General features: G+C 34.2%; 1 protein-coding gene across 1 annotated transcript; it reads right to left on the bottom strand.

The window, feature by feature from the left end:
* On the bottom strand, positions 12,840-15,105 carry LOC18609753 (myb-related protein 308). Its single transcript, XM_007045041.2, has 3 exons — positions 14,843-15,105; positions 14,588-14,717; positions 12,840-13,899 (listed from the first exon to the last, which is right to left on the bottom strand). Exons 1-3 carry the CDS (start codon positions 14,970-14,972, stop codon positions 13,446-13,448), a joined length of 714 nt encoding a protein of 237 aa, XP_007045103.2. The 5' UTR covers positions 14,973-15,105; the 3' UTR covers positions 12,840-13,445.

Genomic DNA, 15,767 nt, shown 5'->3' with positions numbered 1-15,767 from the left:
AAAGAAAGTTAAATCCTTCTCTTTTCTTCTCTAGAATCGATAAAAGAAAGTTAACTTCTCTTCTCTTTCTTAGAATCTATAAGGGAAATTCGATGTTCTTCCCTTCCTTAAAATATATAAGAGAAATTTGATAATATTAAATTTTATTTACTAACAATAATAGATTTTCTCTTCACATTTTTCACAGTTTTTGAAAATTAAAGACTACCCAAAGAATGATTTTTAAAAAAGGAATAGGAATTTACAGAGAGAAAACGTTCTGACTCTAAGACACGTTGGCTTTAAAGAATATTGAATAAAGTGAAGGTTTTTTATTTTTTGTTTGGAAGGATGGCTTTAATTAAGAAAATGGTAATCAATTTGAAACAATTAGTTTTTTTTTAAAAAAATTTTGTTTCAAATTTTCAACAATTTTTAGACATTTGAATGGATAAAAAGGAAAAAAAAAAACTCAATTCTTAGTCAATAATTTTTTATGCCATGTCGTCTACCACGTGGTATTGACGTCATTAAAATGACACGTCAATATGTTACATGAAAGATAACGTGACATTGACTAATTTTTGTTAGTCAACGATTAGTGTGAAGGATTTATTTGATCAAAAATAATAATTTAAAATCTATTTGAACGTAATAATATAAAAGTTAAATTAACTTTCTTGATATAATTTAGAAGTTTATTTACGTATTTTGCTTTAACCTTTTATCATATAATGTAACAAAATAAGTCTCTCCACTTTGTTAAAGTGATGAAATATTCTGTAAGTAATATCATTTAATTTTGTGGTAAAATTAAACTTTGGCTGATTATTAGGAAATTTTGGGGAAAAGATAATAGGAGAAGTTGCATTTTTCAAATTTCGATCAACCCTCTCAATTTAATATTTAATCATCAAATGACAAGAATTTGTGGTGAATAAAATTTGAGAATACTGTAATCGTATTTCTGAAAAAGAAAAAAAAAACTCAACATTTATTTTGTTGTGATTGATACTTGGTGCTTGATCAAGTTTACGTGGAATATCATGTCTAACTTGAAGTTTTTATTTTCTTTCCAAAATTGGAAGGTTGAGGCAAGGTGCAGAATCCCTCATCGAGGATGGACACGTTTCTCCTTGCATGCCCCGCCCTTAGAAGTCAAAAGAAAATTTATTCTACAATTTGTGCATATGTCTGTTTATTTTGGTTGTAACGTAACGTTGTATCTAGCTTCTAGCAATAACTAATAATAATCACTCTGTTGACTACCACTTCCTTTTCAGGTTTCATCCCCATCTTTGCTTTCTCGATCAACGCAATCTGGAAAGAGTGCTTGAATAGAATCAATCTTATCGTCATGATCATTGCAACTATTTTTCATTCTTGTCTTATATTATTTTCCTCAAAAGATGAATATAAGGTGCAAATTCCTGCAAAGTTTAATAACTCATTCTTGTAAATTGTAATAGTAATTGGATTATTATTATTATTATTACTATTATACCGCTAAAAAAATTACTTTTAATTAGTGAGTCTATGCTCGTCAAATTAAGTTTGATTTAAACTCATGTTCCTGCCCCCACTTCCAAGTTTTAGGCTCTACCAACTCCTAATCTCAGGAGTTAATCCAGCGAAGGGCCTACTCCATGCTAGCTTTGGCAACAGCATTTTTTCCATTATACTTGTTCATTTCTAGTCAAACAAACAGAAACTAGAATTTGGATTTTTGGGTTGATTTCGTGTTGAAGCCGAAAGATGATACAAGTCACACTTCACACCCCGCTATGTTGGCTGGCTGTTTTGACAAATCCCATCACCTTTTAAACTGTCTCCCAAACCAAAAAGAATCTCTCTTTTTCTATTTTTTCAACACGGAGAATGCGAAGTTTCTATCTGTGGATATTATAATTATTGCCATGTTCCCAAAGTGAGCTAGCTTGCACCCTATTTGTTTGTTTATTGACTTTATTCCCTTTTTAATTGTTCAATGAAAAGAATCCAAGAGAAAAAAAAAAAACTTAAACTAACTAATCTCCTCACCTCGATTGCATTGCTCACTCCTTACCTGATCCTTATTTTTATTACCAGGGAACTACTGCCAAACCAAATTTTTGGGACCGATACGTGCAAAATTCACTCGGGAAATGTGTAAATTTGATAAAGTGATCCAAATTTGATAAAATGTCTCATTTATCTGAATCCAAAGTTAAATCAATCCGTTTTTATTATAAAAGGCCAATAACTCAAAAGTGAATAATCTGTACCCATCATAATTCGATTTTTCGCTAACCAAAAATAACTTGAACTAATTAACATTTAATAATAGATCAATTGAAACTAGTTGATAGCCTACCAAACAACAGCTACACAAAATTAGCATTTAGTAATACTTTTCATTTAAAATTTTATTAAAATAGAAGAAATTATACATTTTGTTTATCAAATTTATTATTTATTCAACCCTTTTGACATAAAATTTCCGCATTTCCATTTTCCACCCCACATAAATTATTTTAAGGCTCTCGTTTCTTGAACCAATTAACGTGGGATCCACTATCGGAAGAGATGATTGCGGTACACATGAAGTATTTGGTAATTATTTATGGACAGAATTTATTAATTTCTTGGTGGTTTGGGCGTACGCTGTCTGAACCTTTCTATCTTTTATGTACAAGTTGTTTGTGTACATATATATATATATACACATAATATATATGAAACCAGATTCGTTTGGTATTAGGTGTATTAAAAATTAGATGTGGTTTCGACAACTTGTTCGTTTGGTTCGGTGGACACCCATAATTATTCATGTCTTAGGCTCCAACAGTTGTCTTCGTGACTATCCACAAAAGTTTTTAAACATTCCATCTTGTCCGTCTATTACGAATCCAAAGCAAAATGCGTCAATTAACTTGGTTAACTCATTGCAACTTGGAGTAATTTCTGAGATTAGCTTTTTATTAACAAAGTGTAGCACTTGGATATCTGATTCAATGTTATGTGTCTTATCTCTTCTTTCCAAATATCACATTTTGTCAAGAAATAAATTTATTAGTAGTAACAAATATGGAAACGAAGTCAAAAAATATTAAAATCAATGAAATATTGTCTCAATGTCAAAGAGGAGGCTTTAAAACCATGTTAAAGTCTTAGAAAGCAAAATATTAAGTCCTAATAATCTGACATAAAAATAGAATAATTCCTAAAGTTACTCCTAAAAGATCTCTACCAAACAGTCAACACTCCCCTTCAAGTTGGTGTATAGATGTCACACATGCCCAACTTGCAAACTAAAGTATGAAATGGTCTGCTGCTAAGTCTCTTAGTAAACACATCAGCTAGCTGTTTTTCTGAGGTCACATGAGGAACCTTCAAAAAACCATCTGTTATTTTTTTTTTATGAAATGTCGGTCAATCTCTACATGCTTTGTTCGATCATGTTGAACTGGATTGTGAGCTATACTAATAGTAGCCTTGTTATCACAGAACAGGGATAGACATTTTCCTTCTGACAATCGCAATTCTTCCTTTACTTTCTGCAGCCATAGTAATTCACAAACACCTATGCCATAGCTTTATATTCTGCTTCGGCACTTGACTGAGCTACCACATTCTGTTTTTTGCTCCTCCAAGTAACTAAATTTCCACCTATAAATGTGCAATAACCAGATGTTGACCTCCTATCATCAGGTGATCCAGCCCAATCAGCATCTGTAAAAGCTTCTATCTTTAAGTGACCATTTTTAGAGAAGAGCAGTCCTTTTCCAAGTGCAGATTTTAGGTATCTTAAAATGTGAAAAACAGCCTCTAGATGAGAATCTTGAGGGTCATGCATATATTGACTTACCAAACTTACGGCATAGGCTATGTCTAGTCTGATGTGTGAGAGATAGATCAATCTCCTAACCAACATTTGATATCGGCCTAAATAAACTGGCTCACCAACTCTTACTTGTAATTTATGATTAGCTTCAATAGGAGAGTCTGCAAGTTTACATCCTAACATACCGATTTCTTCAAGAAGATCCAAAATATATTTCCTTTGAGAAATAAAGATTCCCTTATCAGATTTGGAAATCTCTATTCCAAGGAAATATTACAACTTACCCAAATCCTTAATCTCAAACTCCTGAGCTAAAAGTTTTCTGAGTCGAACAATCTCCTCCTTATCATCCCCAGTCACAACTATATCATCAACATAAACAATAAGTAATGTGATCTTACCATTACAGTGTTTAATAAACAAGGTATGATCAGCATTGCTTTGATGATATCCAAATGAGATCATGGCCTTACTGAACCTATCGAACCATGCCTTGGGTGATTGTTTCAAGCCATATAATGCCTTCTTTAATCTACAAACCTTCCCTTTAGTTTTCTCATCATTAAAACCCAGAGGAATTTCCGTATACACCTCTTCTTCCAAGTCTTAATGTAGGAAGGCACTCTTGACATCAAACTGTTGTAGGTCCCAATCAAGGTTAGCTGCACATGATAACATGATTTTGATAGTATTCATTTTTGTAACAGGAGCAAACGTCTCTTAATAGTCTACCCCATAGGTTTGGGTGAAGCCCTTTGCCACTAATCTAGCTTTGTACCTTTCAACTGAATCATCTGCCTTATGTTTCACTGTAAACACCAATTTGCATCCAACTGGTTTTTTTCCTAAGGGAGGAGTAACAAGTTCCCAAGTCTCATTTTTTGCCAAAGCCTTCATCTTTTTAACCATTGTCTCTTTCCATTTTGGATCGTAATATGCTTCTTGCCAACCCTATGGAATAGAAATGGAGGAAACAGACAGTACAAAGGCTCTATAGGAAGGAGACAAAGAATCGTAGGAAACAAAGTTAGAAATAGGATGTTTAGTATAAGCTCTGACTCCTTTTCTGATAGCAATAGGAACGTTAAGATCATTAGCAATGGGATTAGAATTAGGGTAATCAAAAGGTAAAGAAGACTCATCACATGTATTTTCAGGGACTAAACTCAGAGATGGCGCTTGACCAGGTATAGCATGCTCGATGGTTGTATCTGTCTTGTCCCGTCGTGTGTAAGTTTTCAAATCTGGCCTATCTAATCTCCCAGTTTTAGGCTGTTCCTTGTCATCACTAGGATTTTCACTAGAAAACTGTATAGGGGCAGGTGCTATCACCTCCACCTCTTCCTCCTTATTCTCCCCCTGAAGAGGTGACTGAGGTGTATGAAAATAAGGCTCAAACTCCCTAAAGGTAACATCCATACTTACAAAGTACTTTCTCAAGGGTGGATGATAACACTTATATCCCTTTTGAGTTGTAGAGTAGCTAACAAACACACATTTAAGGGCCCTAGGTTCTAACTTACCTACGTTCCTCTTGTGAACAAAACATACACATCCAAAAATTTTTGAAGGAACAATATATGAATTACTACCTTGTAGAACTTCTAAAGGACTCCTAAAATTAAGTGTTTTTAGGGGCATTCTGTTAATAAGGTATGCGGCTGAAAGTACTGCATCACCCCAATAAACCTTTGGAACGTTCATAGTAAACATGAAAGATAGAGCTATTTCTAATAGATGCATGTTCTTTCGTTCAGACACTCCATTTTATGCACTAGTGTCCACACAGCTAGTTTGGTGTAATATTCCATTGGAATCTAGATATGCCCTAAACACACCATCCATGTATTCTGTACCATTGTCAGTTCTCAGAACCTTAACCTTGGCATCAAATTGTGTACAAATCATTTTGTGAAATAGTTGAAAACAAGAAAAAACCTCATTCTTTGCTTTCATCAAATAAACCCAAGTTAATCTAGTACAACAATCGATAAAGGTAACAAACCATCTGTAACCGGATAGAGAAACTGCTCGACTAGGTCCCCATACATCAGAATGAATAGTCATAAAAGGAACTGAACTCTTATTATTAGTTGAAGGATAAGTATGTCTGCTGTGTTTAGCAAATTCACAAGCGTCACAAAATAATAAATCCAACTTGCATTGTTTAAACAAACTAGGATATAATTTTTCTAAAACAGAAAAAGATGGGTGTCCTAATCGTCTATGCCATTGGATTATTTCTTGATTAACATTCATAGAATCTCCTAACAAGGCTCAAGTTATACCAATAACCAAGATACTGCAACCTTCATGTAGTAGATACAAGCCATCTTGCAATCTACCAAAGCTAATCGTTCCCCTGTTTTCAAGTCTTGAAAAACACAATGAGTTAGAAAGAATTCAATTTTACAATTAAGTGCTTTTGTAATTGAACTAACAGATAAAAGGTTAATAGGAAAACTAGGAACATGAAGAACTGAAGATAGATTAATGGTGGGAGTGCATTTAACAGAACCTGATCTAGATATAGGTGCTAAAGATCCATCTGCTATACGGACTTTATCATTGTCTAAACACGGAGAATAAGTTGAGAATTTATTGAAAGAGCCTGTCATATGTTTGTTTGCTCCAAAATCTATAATCCATGAATCATTATGAGTATCAAGATTGGCAAGAAAAGCAATACCTGTTTTGACAAAATTGGAGGAAACAGCTGTGGTTGATTGAGAATCAAGCTAAGACAAAAGACGCCTTAGGGTTTATACTTCTTCATTGGAAAGACTCCCAGCATTAGTTATCTTTCTAGGTATTTCTGCTGCTTCAGATAGGTTTGCTTGTGGTCTTGTTGAGCCCATCCATTTACCTCCATGACCCCTAGTTGGTCGACCATTCAGCTTCCAACAAGTCTCCTTAGCATGCCTTGGCTTTTCACAATAATCACAATGTAAATGATCCTTGTCTGATGGACCTTAGTTACTGACTTTCAGCTGTTCACGAAAGGAATTTACAATTAACCTTGCCTTGTCTACTAAAACTGTGTGTATCATGGCACTTCTTCGACTTTCTTCTTGCTGCACATATGAATAGGTTTGCCTCAAAGAATCCTTACCAAGTACTTGAACCCGTATTTGATCATATTCCATATTTAAACCAGCAAGAAAATCATAGAGGTGTTCTTTTTCCACTAATTTTTGGAATTTGGCTGCATCTTCAGAACATGTTGCTTGGAAATCTTGGTAATAGTCGAGTTCCTGCCATAAACCACTCAATTCAGCAAAGTATTGAGCAATAGTCATCTCACCTTGTTTCGTCTCATGCACTTTATTCCGCAATTCATAAATCTGTGCATCATTGCCCACTTGAGAATAGATTTGAGAAGCTGCGTTCCAAATCTTAGATGCAATATTCAGCAACAGATAACCTCGAGCAATTTGAGGTTGCATGGAATTAATGAGCCATGATATAACCAGAGAGTTTTCAGATTCCCACTAGTTGTAGGTGGGATTGGTGACGTCTGGCTTTTGTTTATCTCCAGTAACATATCCTTTCAGACCTCTAGCTTGGATGAACAAGAGACAAGATCTTGACCACGCAAGATAATTAGTTCCATCTAGCTTTACGGGACTAATTTTTAATGAAAGATTCTCACTGATCAAACCAACCTTATTTTCAGTAGTTGTTTTCTTCCCATTAGCCATGATTTGAAACACCAGTCAAGCAAGGCTTCTGGTGGCTGTCAAGAGTAGCAGACAAGATTCCCCTACTGTTGAGCGATAAAAAATATGACTTCTTTAGTCGGCAAAAGCTCTGATACCATGTTGAAAGGAAAAACAAAAGAGTTTTTTATTTATTCTCTGTCATAAAAAATTTATTTACAGCAGCCTATATATATATACATCCATGTTAACCCTAAAACAGCCCTAAAGCATGAAGTTACCATAAATATAGAAAGCAAAATATTAAGTCCTAATAATCAGACATAAAAATAGAATAATTCATAAAGTTACTCCTAAAAGATCTCTACCAAACAGTCAACAAAGTCATTGTTGCTTTATTTTAAGTTAGTGTATAGAAATTCGAGAATACTCAGAAAAGATTTTGAGAAAAAGATAGTGAAATTAAAATTGTTGTATTTGGGAATTTTGAAAGTGATTTTTGGGTAATAACAAGAAAATGGAAAACTTTTGTAGAGAAAGAGTGGGGCAATCATAGATTTGTAAGATATGAGAAGCAAAGAAAATGCTAATTACGATTGTCCATCTTAGGTGTAAAACTTGTGCCTCTCAACTCTTGTAAACGTCCTCATGTCACAATCATTTATGGATATTCTCGGATTTCTCTACTCCAACTTTTAGTAAAGTAACAATGACTTCAATCTAATTGAAAAAGTTGGATTAATTTTTCTTTTAGGAAGGATGGTTTCAATTAAAAAGATGTAATTAATTAAGAAATAATAGTAATCAATTTGAAGCAACTAGGTTTTTTTCTTTTTTTCAAATCCCTAACCAATAATTTTTAAACATTTGGATGGGTTAAAAGGAAAAAACCCAATTCTTAGCTAGCAATTTTTTTATGCCACATCATCTACCATGTGGCATTAACGTCATTAAGATAATATGACAACATGTTACGTGGCAAATGACGTGATATAAAAAATTACTGACTGTACAATTGACTAATAGAAGTTAGTCAATAGTTAAGGAGAATGATTTATTTAACTCAAAATAAGAATTTAGAAGCTTATTTAAATGTAATAAAAAATAAAAATTAATTTTTTTTTTATAATTTGAGAACTTATTTAAATATTTAACCGTAAAAATAAGATCAGATGTGCTGGTTCTTTCTAGCATGTGTTTCCAGTGTAAACATGGTGACATGGAATTATCAAACAAAACGTATAAGTGTGTGGGACATACTTTGGGCCGCACCAGGATTATATTTTCCAGACCAGTATGATTGCACCCAGTTACTTGGAAACATGGGCTTCAGTTTATCCATAAATCAGCCTAATATTTCAAGCACCAGTAAGATTGCACCAAGTTAGTTAGTGTTGTGTATATATATATATATACACAGTAACTGATTAATTGCAATTCCTTGTTTGGATCAAAGACCCTTTGCCAATCACCTTGAATTACAAAGAATCCAACCCCAAAATTTTAAATGTGATTTTTGTGTTCGACGAGGAGTTGCTTCAATTATTTTATTCATTCGTCTAAATAAAAGATCTTATAATTAAGTATCGATTTTCTCGTGAGCAAAAAACTATACATACATGTCTTGGGCCAGGGGTTGGAGCTAGCAGTCTATCTACTTATGAATTTTTGCTAAAAAAAATTGATTTTACAGGAAAATATTAGAAGAGCATCATAATTTCTCTTACATTTATTGCTTGATGGTGTGTCTGATCAGATTCATAATTGCATTTTATAAGTAATTATTTATTTATTTTCCTCTCGATACAAAAGGGATTTTTATTAAGTATAAAAACATGTTGATAGAGAGTCTGGTCAAAGAAAGAGAGACCAGAAAGAAGAAAGTAATAAAACACACTCAAATACAGTAATTAGACCGGGTTAATAACTACCAAAGAAAACCAATCTCAGCAGAAACAGCACCCAAGCAGACAAGTCACTCCACCAGTAATCAGAAAAGAGGAAGAGGAGAAGCACCCTCAATCAACCATAGGAAAATCAAGTAAGAAACGATACAAGCAACATGCAGCGCGTAACAGATCTCGTAATTACTTCCAGTCATGGAACTGCAATAGCATATACAGTTTCTTGCCCAAAGACAACTATCTTTCAGATTCTAGTTTTGTCGTGGGAGAGGGGAGCACATGAGAGGTGCCCTGTGGTAGTGCTGTTATCTGCTAACTAATGCTGATAAACACATAACGCCAAAACTTTAATGCCCTTAGCCTTAGCCTTAGCCTTAAGAAGTGATGAAGCAACCAAAACCTAAAGTATCGAGTAACTATTTTTGGTGTCTATTCAACACAATGTTAAACAATAGATATTGCAACTTCAACATTTTTCAAATGAATAATAACAATAATAAATGTCTATACTGCTTATTCTCAGATACCGAAAGTCCAAAACCGACCCGAAAAGATAGCATTTGTATTATGTTGCAATACCATTGAAGGAAGGGAGTTAAGAAACATAAATTTTTGAAGACAAGACTTCCAAGCATAAAAAGTGGCTTGTGGATTACTTAAAGTCTGACAAGTTCAAGGACCCATATTTAACAGTCTGTCTCCCAAATGCAGCTGGCCTTAACCTTAGCTTTCACAAGGAAAAGACACCACACCAAACAGCAAGCATGCTTCAAAGGAAGACTTGTAGGTAAGAAAGATTTAGGAAACTCTCATGTGTCACTTGGATCTAATACTAGTTACCAGCTTATCTATCGCCATGGAAAATGGGAACTACATTTCCCTCCTCATATGTGTGGCGTGTACAGAAAACTAGTTTAAACCTTGAAGCTAGAATTCCAGCGTAATAGGCTTAATTATTGAATTGCATTGAAACGTAGGAGCTTTTTGAGTAGGAAAGTGGCACATGCAAAACGTGTCTTCATGAACTACGCTACTACGTACTTTTCACCTGCCATCAATTTTTTTTTTTTTTTTAAATCATTTCTTCTTTTGGTACATGCCATCCGCTTTTAGTTTTGTGTTAGATTTGGGATCGATCCATCACCGTGCACACCGCCTTTTTCCTTTGACGCATGCATGCAAGATGGTATTCTTGCTTGATAATATATGAATGTCAGATTCATTTTATAATTTTCGTGTATGATATATATGAGTAATTTGTTAAATTTAATAATCGGTTTGTCAAAATATTAATTATATATAATATTATAAAAAATAAAAAACTAAATTATTATTAAGAAAATTAATAAATTAATAAGGTAACAACTCTATAAATCCATATGTGTAGGTTAAAAATCTAGTTAAATTTCCCAATAGTCTAAACTATAATTTTACAGCACAATATGGCTTGAAATGATGCTATAATATAAGATGTAACCGAAGGTGTTTATCATTCATTTATTGTTATTCGAGTAATTTGCGTTCTAATTAAGCAAGCCATAGTGTCGGCTAAGTTATATATTGCTCACATTAAATTAAGACGGCTCTATTTATTTTTTATTCTCAAGGAATTGAGGGAAAAGGGGAAAAAAATGGAATATGATAATTGGCTTTGTTGAAACGCTCATCTTGGAATGTTAGATTCAAACACTTAACCTAAAGGCGAGAATCTCAATTACCTCAGTAAAAGTTCTCTCTTCCTAACCTAATACTTGGATTTCCACCAAGAACCCTAGGACTTGGACTGTGGAAGATTGTGGACAACTCTAGTAGCTGTTGCAGAGATGAGAAGGATTAAAAGGCAATTTAAGAGTAGATTAACAAGTAATTAATTACTTGGAGGTCGTGAAGTAAGCATTGGTTAAATGGTCTTGGGAATTTTTATCAGCAATGAAGTAGGTGAACCCTAAGGTTTTGCTTGGTAGAATGGAAGATGATGAAACGGGATGGTTGAAAATGAGAAAGGAAAATGATTTCCACTAATGCTTGGTATAAGAAAAAAGTGAGAATAAAGAAAATAAGAGGGAATTATCATTTTTCATGTTTCATCGTAGTAATCATTTAGAATTGGAAAGTTTAAAGGAAAGAAAATGGAAAAGTTGTGAATCAAGTGTTGCATATATTTACAAAATTGTTTTTTATTTTTTAGATTCTACTTTTTTATCTCAACTTACAAAGGATAGATTAGATACTATCAGATCGAACTCAAACCTGACTTTTAAAAAAGGAAGGTTCAGCTTGTTCCGTGAGCACCTTTCGTCTCTCACTTTTCCGTTCATTTTCTATCCATTCTATTATGCAATCTAAGGGCAAACCTATTAGTTTGTATTCATAAGGGCACTGCTGTTTCATAGTTTATGAGGTTTCTTTCACATCTTTCAGGGGTTCTACAATGCTTTTTTTCTGTATGGGTTTCAGGGTTTGGGTCTATGTTTATGCTTGCTTTTTATGTTGGGAAGGCTACCTATTTTACTGGTTAATGATGCTAGGAAACTGGAAGTATATACTCGTCTATATGTGGGTATAACGTCCAGTACCCTAGTCCTTTTCTTCTTTGATGGTGGAGTATCTTTACTTCCCATAGCTTAAAAAATGCATCTTCATAATTTTCAAAAAAAAAAAAAGAAGAGAGAGAAAGTGGCAAAGAAGGGGAAGTGACGTGGATTAATTACCTATAAATGGACTGAATATGACTTACTCTAATTCAATTTGAATGGTAGATGGATCAACACTCTTGTAAAGTACCCAATTATATATCGTACAAAATGTTAAATTATCCTAGATGAATTGTGTGACAAGCGTGAAATTTAGAAATTGTGACCTCACCTTAAGTAGTTTGGCCTGGCGCCTACATAACTAGGTACTTGTAGAAGCTGAAGTCGGAATACATCAGTCATACACGAAGGTCCTTTGAACGTTTGGTGCTTGAAGAGAAATTGCAGGGATTTGAAATGCAAAACTAATGGAAAACCTTGTATCACCTCCAACTTGTCATGTTATCCTCAACCAACCATGCATTTTCCATGATGAATTAATTTTACATACAAAACATGTATATATAGATATATCTATATATATATATATATATATATATATTATATATCCAAGGTAAATTAATGGTCTTTGGATGGAGAAATGTTTTGGATGAATGGAATTGATTTTCAGTTTTTCCTGAGCATAAGGATAGATATATGTTGATTCCATGCACTATCCTTTGGATTAATGCATATTTTTTTACTTTGAAGAGACATAAAAAGGCCTCCCACAAAAATTATATAATCGTAATGTACATCCTAAGATCATCAAATCCTTTTCTCTTGCATGTCGTGTGGCCATTTCTGATGTCTTCATTACTAAAATTTTGTTGTGGACGTAATAGATTCTCTATTTCCAGCATTTATAACAACATAATAATCAAATTGCTGAAGGTTCTTGTTTTGAAATTTGAACAGCAAACTAGCTGGTAGAGTGGATACATTATTTGTTGCAAAGAAGAAATTAAGCCATGCCCATGCAAAAATAGCATCAAAACCAGTACAAGGAGGAGAGAGAACAACATTAAATTATACAATTAGATCATTCTCAGATCTATCAGATTTAAAGCACATACATACGCCGCTTAATTATTGCTACATGCATGTATGTTGATGCAATGGATTTTATGTAAGTGTACAGCTTATTTACAAGGAAACAATACTACCTAGTTAGCTAGGTGATTACTCACCCTTTGAATCTCTCCCCAATGTATGTATGCACAATCATGCCTAGGAAGTTTTAGGGATTCCAAGCACTGCGTTCAGTTTCAAAAATGTTCATCTGTATCTATTTTCCCCTCCTCTTTCGGATAATTATTAATTATCTCCTGTAGCTGTCGCTTCCAGCTTTCATCACCCTTTTTTTGTTCGGTTTTCCACATGCCTTGGAGAGATGACTAAGATTTAGATAATGTGGACCCATATCCAATTCATCAACCTAACCCAGCCTAACTAGTTAAGGGTTTTAATTTGTCAAATTATATTTCCCTTTGGACAGGCAAATCGACTACCGAAAGAGAACAAGTGTGGGAGATGGGGAGAATTCTAGGTCCTTTGATATGTTGCACTCTTTGTGGTTTTGTTCCTCTTCAACTTTAGCAACGGAATTAGGAACCGAAATATTGATGGTGAGATCTAGGTTCAGGTTCAGATCAGGGATAAGCTGACCACATGGCTCATCCTCCAAGCAACTTGCAGCATCGGAAACTTGATCATTGTCGCATCGCGATTTCACTGCTGGATTCTTCTTGTTAGCTGCTGGGACTTTTGAACCAGATGAAGTTGCACTGGTATTGGAATATTTAAGTGGACTTTGAGGGCGAGGAAGCTTAGTGATGCCCAACCGATGGTTCTTTGGATCAATACCCATGTTCATAAGCTTCCTTCTCAAATGAGAGTTCCAATAATTTTTCACTTCATTGTCCGTTCGTCCAGGCAATCTTCCAGCTATCAAGGACCACCTGAAAACGTTTCCACCATAATTTTTACTATATAAAAGAATAATAAGCATAAATATAGGTAAAAGCTCTATATATTGTTTAAGCCTTTCCGGCTGTGGAACCAAGGTTAGAGATTCATTACTTCGTAATGCATGCCATTAAGCACATTGGCAATTTTTCATGTATAAAAAGGAAAAGGAAAAAAAAAAAAGACTCTATTAATGCTTTTTGTTACATGAATTGATAAACAGAAGACCATTAATAAAACTCTTTTTTTGGTTGATTATGTTACTGGATCTTAAAAAAAGACTCTATTAATGCTTTTTGTTACATGAATTGATAAACAGAAGACCATTAATAAAACTCTTTTTTTTGTTGATTATGTTACTGGATGTTAATTTGAGTTTCCCCTTTTCATTAGGAAAATCATACCTGCATTTCTCTAATGAGACTCCATCTTTGTTTTCAAAAGATAAAGAAAATACTTTTAATACAAAAGAATTAAAATTAATTTCGGCTGGGAGAGACAGCGATGCCCACTACTACAAACAATAGGGTTCCTCTTAATTGCATATTGAATCAATATGCACCCTACTTTTTACGTTTTCTTCTCTCTTATATGGTTAATCAAATAATCGAGAAACTTTTCAACAAGGGAAATATATATATATATATAGCAGCTACGATGTTGAGAATATCGTATTCGTACCGGTTGCCTAAGAGTGCGTGAAGCTTGATAATGAGATCCTCTTCGTCTTCAGCAAAGTTGCCTCTTTTAAGGTCAGGCCTTAGATAGTTTATCCATCTCAGCCTACAACTTTTACCACAGCGAAGAAGGCCTAAACCAATTGAATGAACAAGGTTAAGGAAGAAGAACGATATATTTTTCTCGTTTTTCACAATTTTTCTCATAAATAAATGTTCTAATTTGGTTTTCTTTTTTTTTTCCCATTGAGTTACCTACCTGCAGCCTGAGGGAGAGTTCGCCAGCAACCTTCGCCATGTTTCTGAATGTAATTTATGAGCTTCTCATCTTCTTGCTTGGACCATGCCCCTTTATTCGTGTCTTGCTTATCACAGCAAGGTTTCCTCATTGTCTCCAGTACAACTTATTACCTCCTTTACCCTAAAAAATCAAAATGGCGATGGAAAGAAAGAAAAGGAAGAGCGCAAAGGAAAAGAACAGGAATTGTGAAAGTTATAAAGAGAGTATATTAAGGGTTGATGTTGGTATAGATATAGAGATAAAGCTATTATAGCTAAAGAGAAAATCAAAGACAAAAGGGTTGAGTTGACCGGTGGTTTGCTCGTGCGTGATTGCACTCTCGAAAGGGCAAAGGAAAGTTTGAACATCTTTTCGTTTCTTCGCATGTGTTAGTTAGTTGCCGTTAAGTATAAGTCTTTGTCTTTCACCAACAGTCACTCTACTCCCATCCTTCTTTGGATTCATTCCTCTTTAGTAAAATGAACTTACACTTAAACCTCCATAGAGTTTCGTACATTTGTATATAAGGCTAAGTTGGTATATAATTACATGACATGATATACAGGCCGTCTCCATCGGTGAGAATGGGGGTCGTCTCCGAAGGGAGTTGGCACTATCACATGTTTTTACGTTGACTGATGGTTGCTTTATCTTTTCCTTTAACGAATAACTTCAATATATCTGAACAAACAGTCCCTCTATATATTTCTTGTCTGTTGTCTCTCCTTATCATAGGTATATTCAACCAATGTCTTCTCTTCTTCTAATCTACAAGTACCCCTTTTTCGAATAAAGTTGAACTCTGTGTGCGTAGCTGAGCACAAAGAGAGACCCACTCGTCCGTACGAGCTGATTTTTCATGGGATTTGTTTCTGAGAGAGCATCACGGACTATTAGTGTCAGC

The sequence above is a fragment of the Theobroma cacao genome, chromosome 2 (assembly GCF_000208745.1).
Source record: "Theobroma cacao cultivar B97-61/B2 chromosome 2, Criollo_cocoa_genome_V2, whole genome shotgun sequence".
NCBI lineage: Eukaryota > Viridiplantae > Streptophyta > Magnoliopsida > Malvales > Malvaceae > Theobroma > Theobroma cacao.
Note: the sequence above shows the minus strand (reverse complement) of the source record. Positions and strands in the feature narration are given on the sequence as shown.

Excerpts from the sequence above, each read along its gene's own strand:
- LOC18609753 (XM_007045041.2), bottom strand. The coding sequence starts at position 14,972 with ATGAGGAAACCTTGCTGTGATAAGCAAGACACGAATAAAGGGGCATGG. Across the intron at positions 14,718-14,842 it reads AACTCTCCCTCAGGCTGCAG|GCCTTCTTCGCTGTGGTAAA; the intron begins GTAGGTAACTCA and ends CAATTGGTTTAG. Across the intron at positions 13,900-14,587 it reads CACGCACTCTTAGGCAACCG|GTGGTCCTTGATAGCTGGAA; the intron begins GTACGAATACGA and ends AAACGTTTTCAG.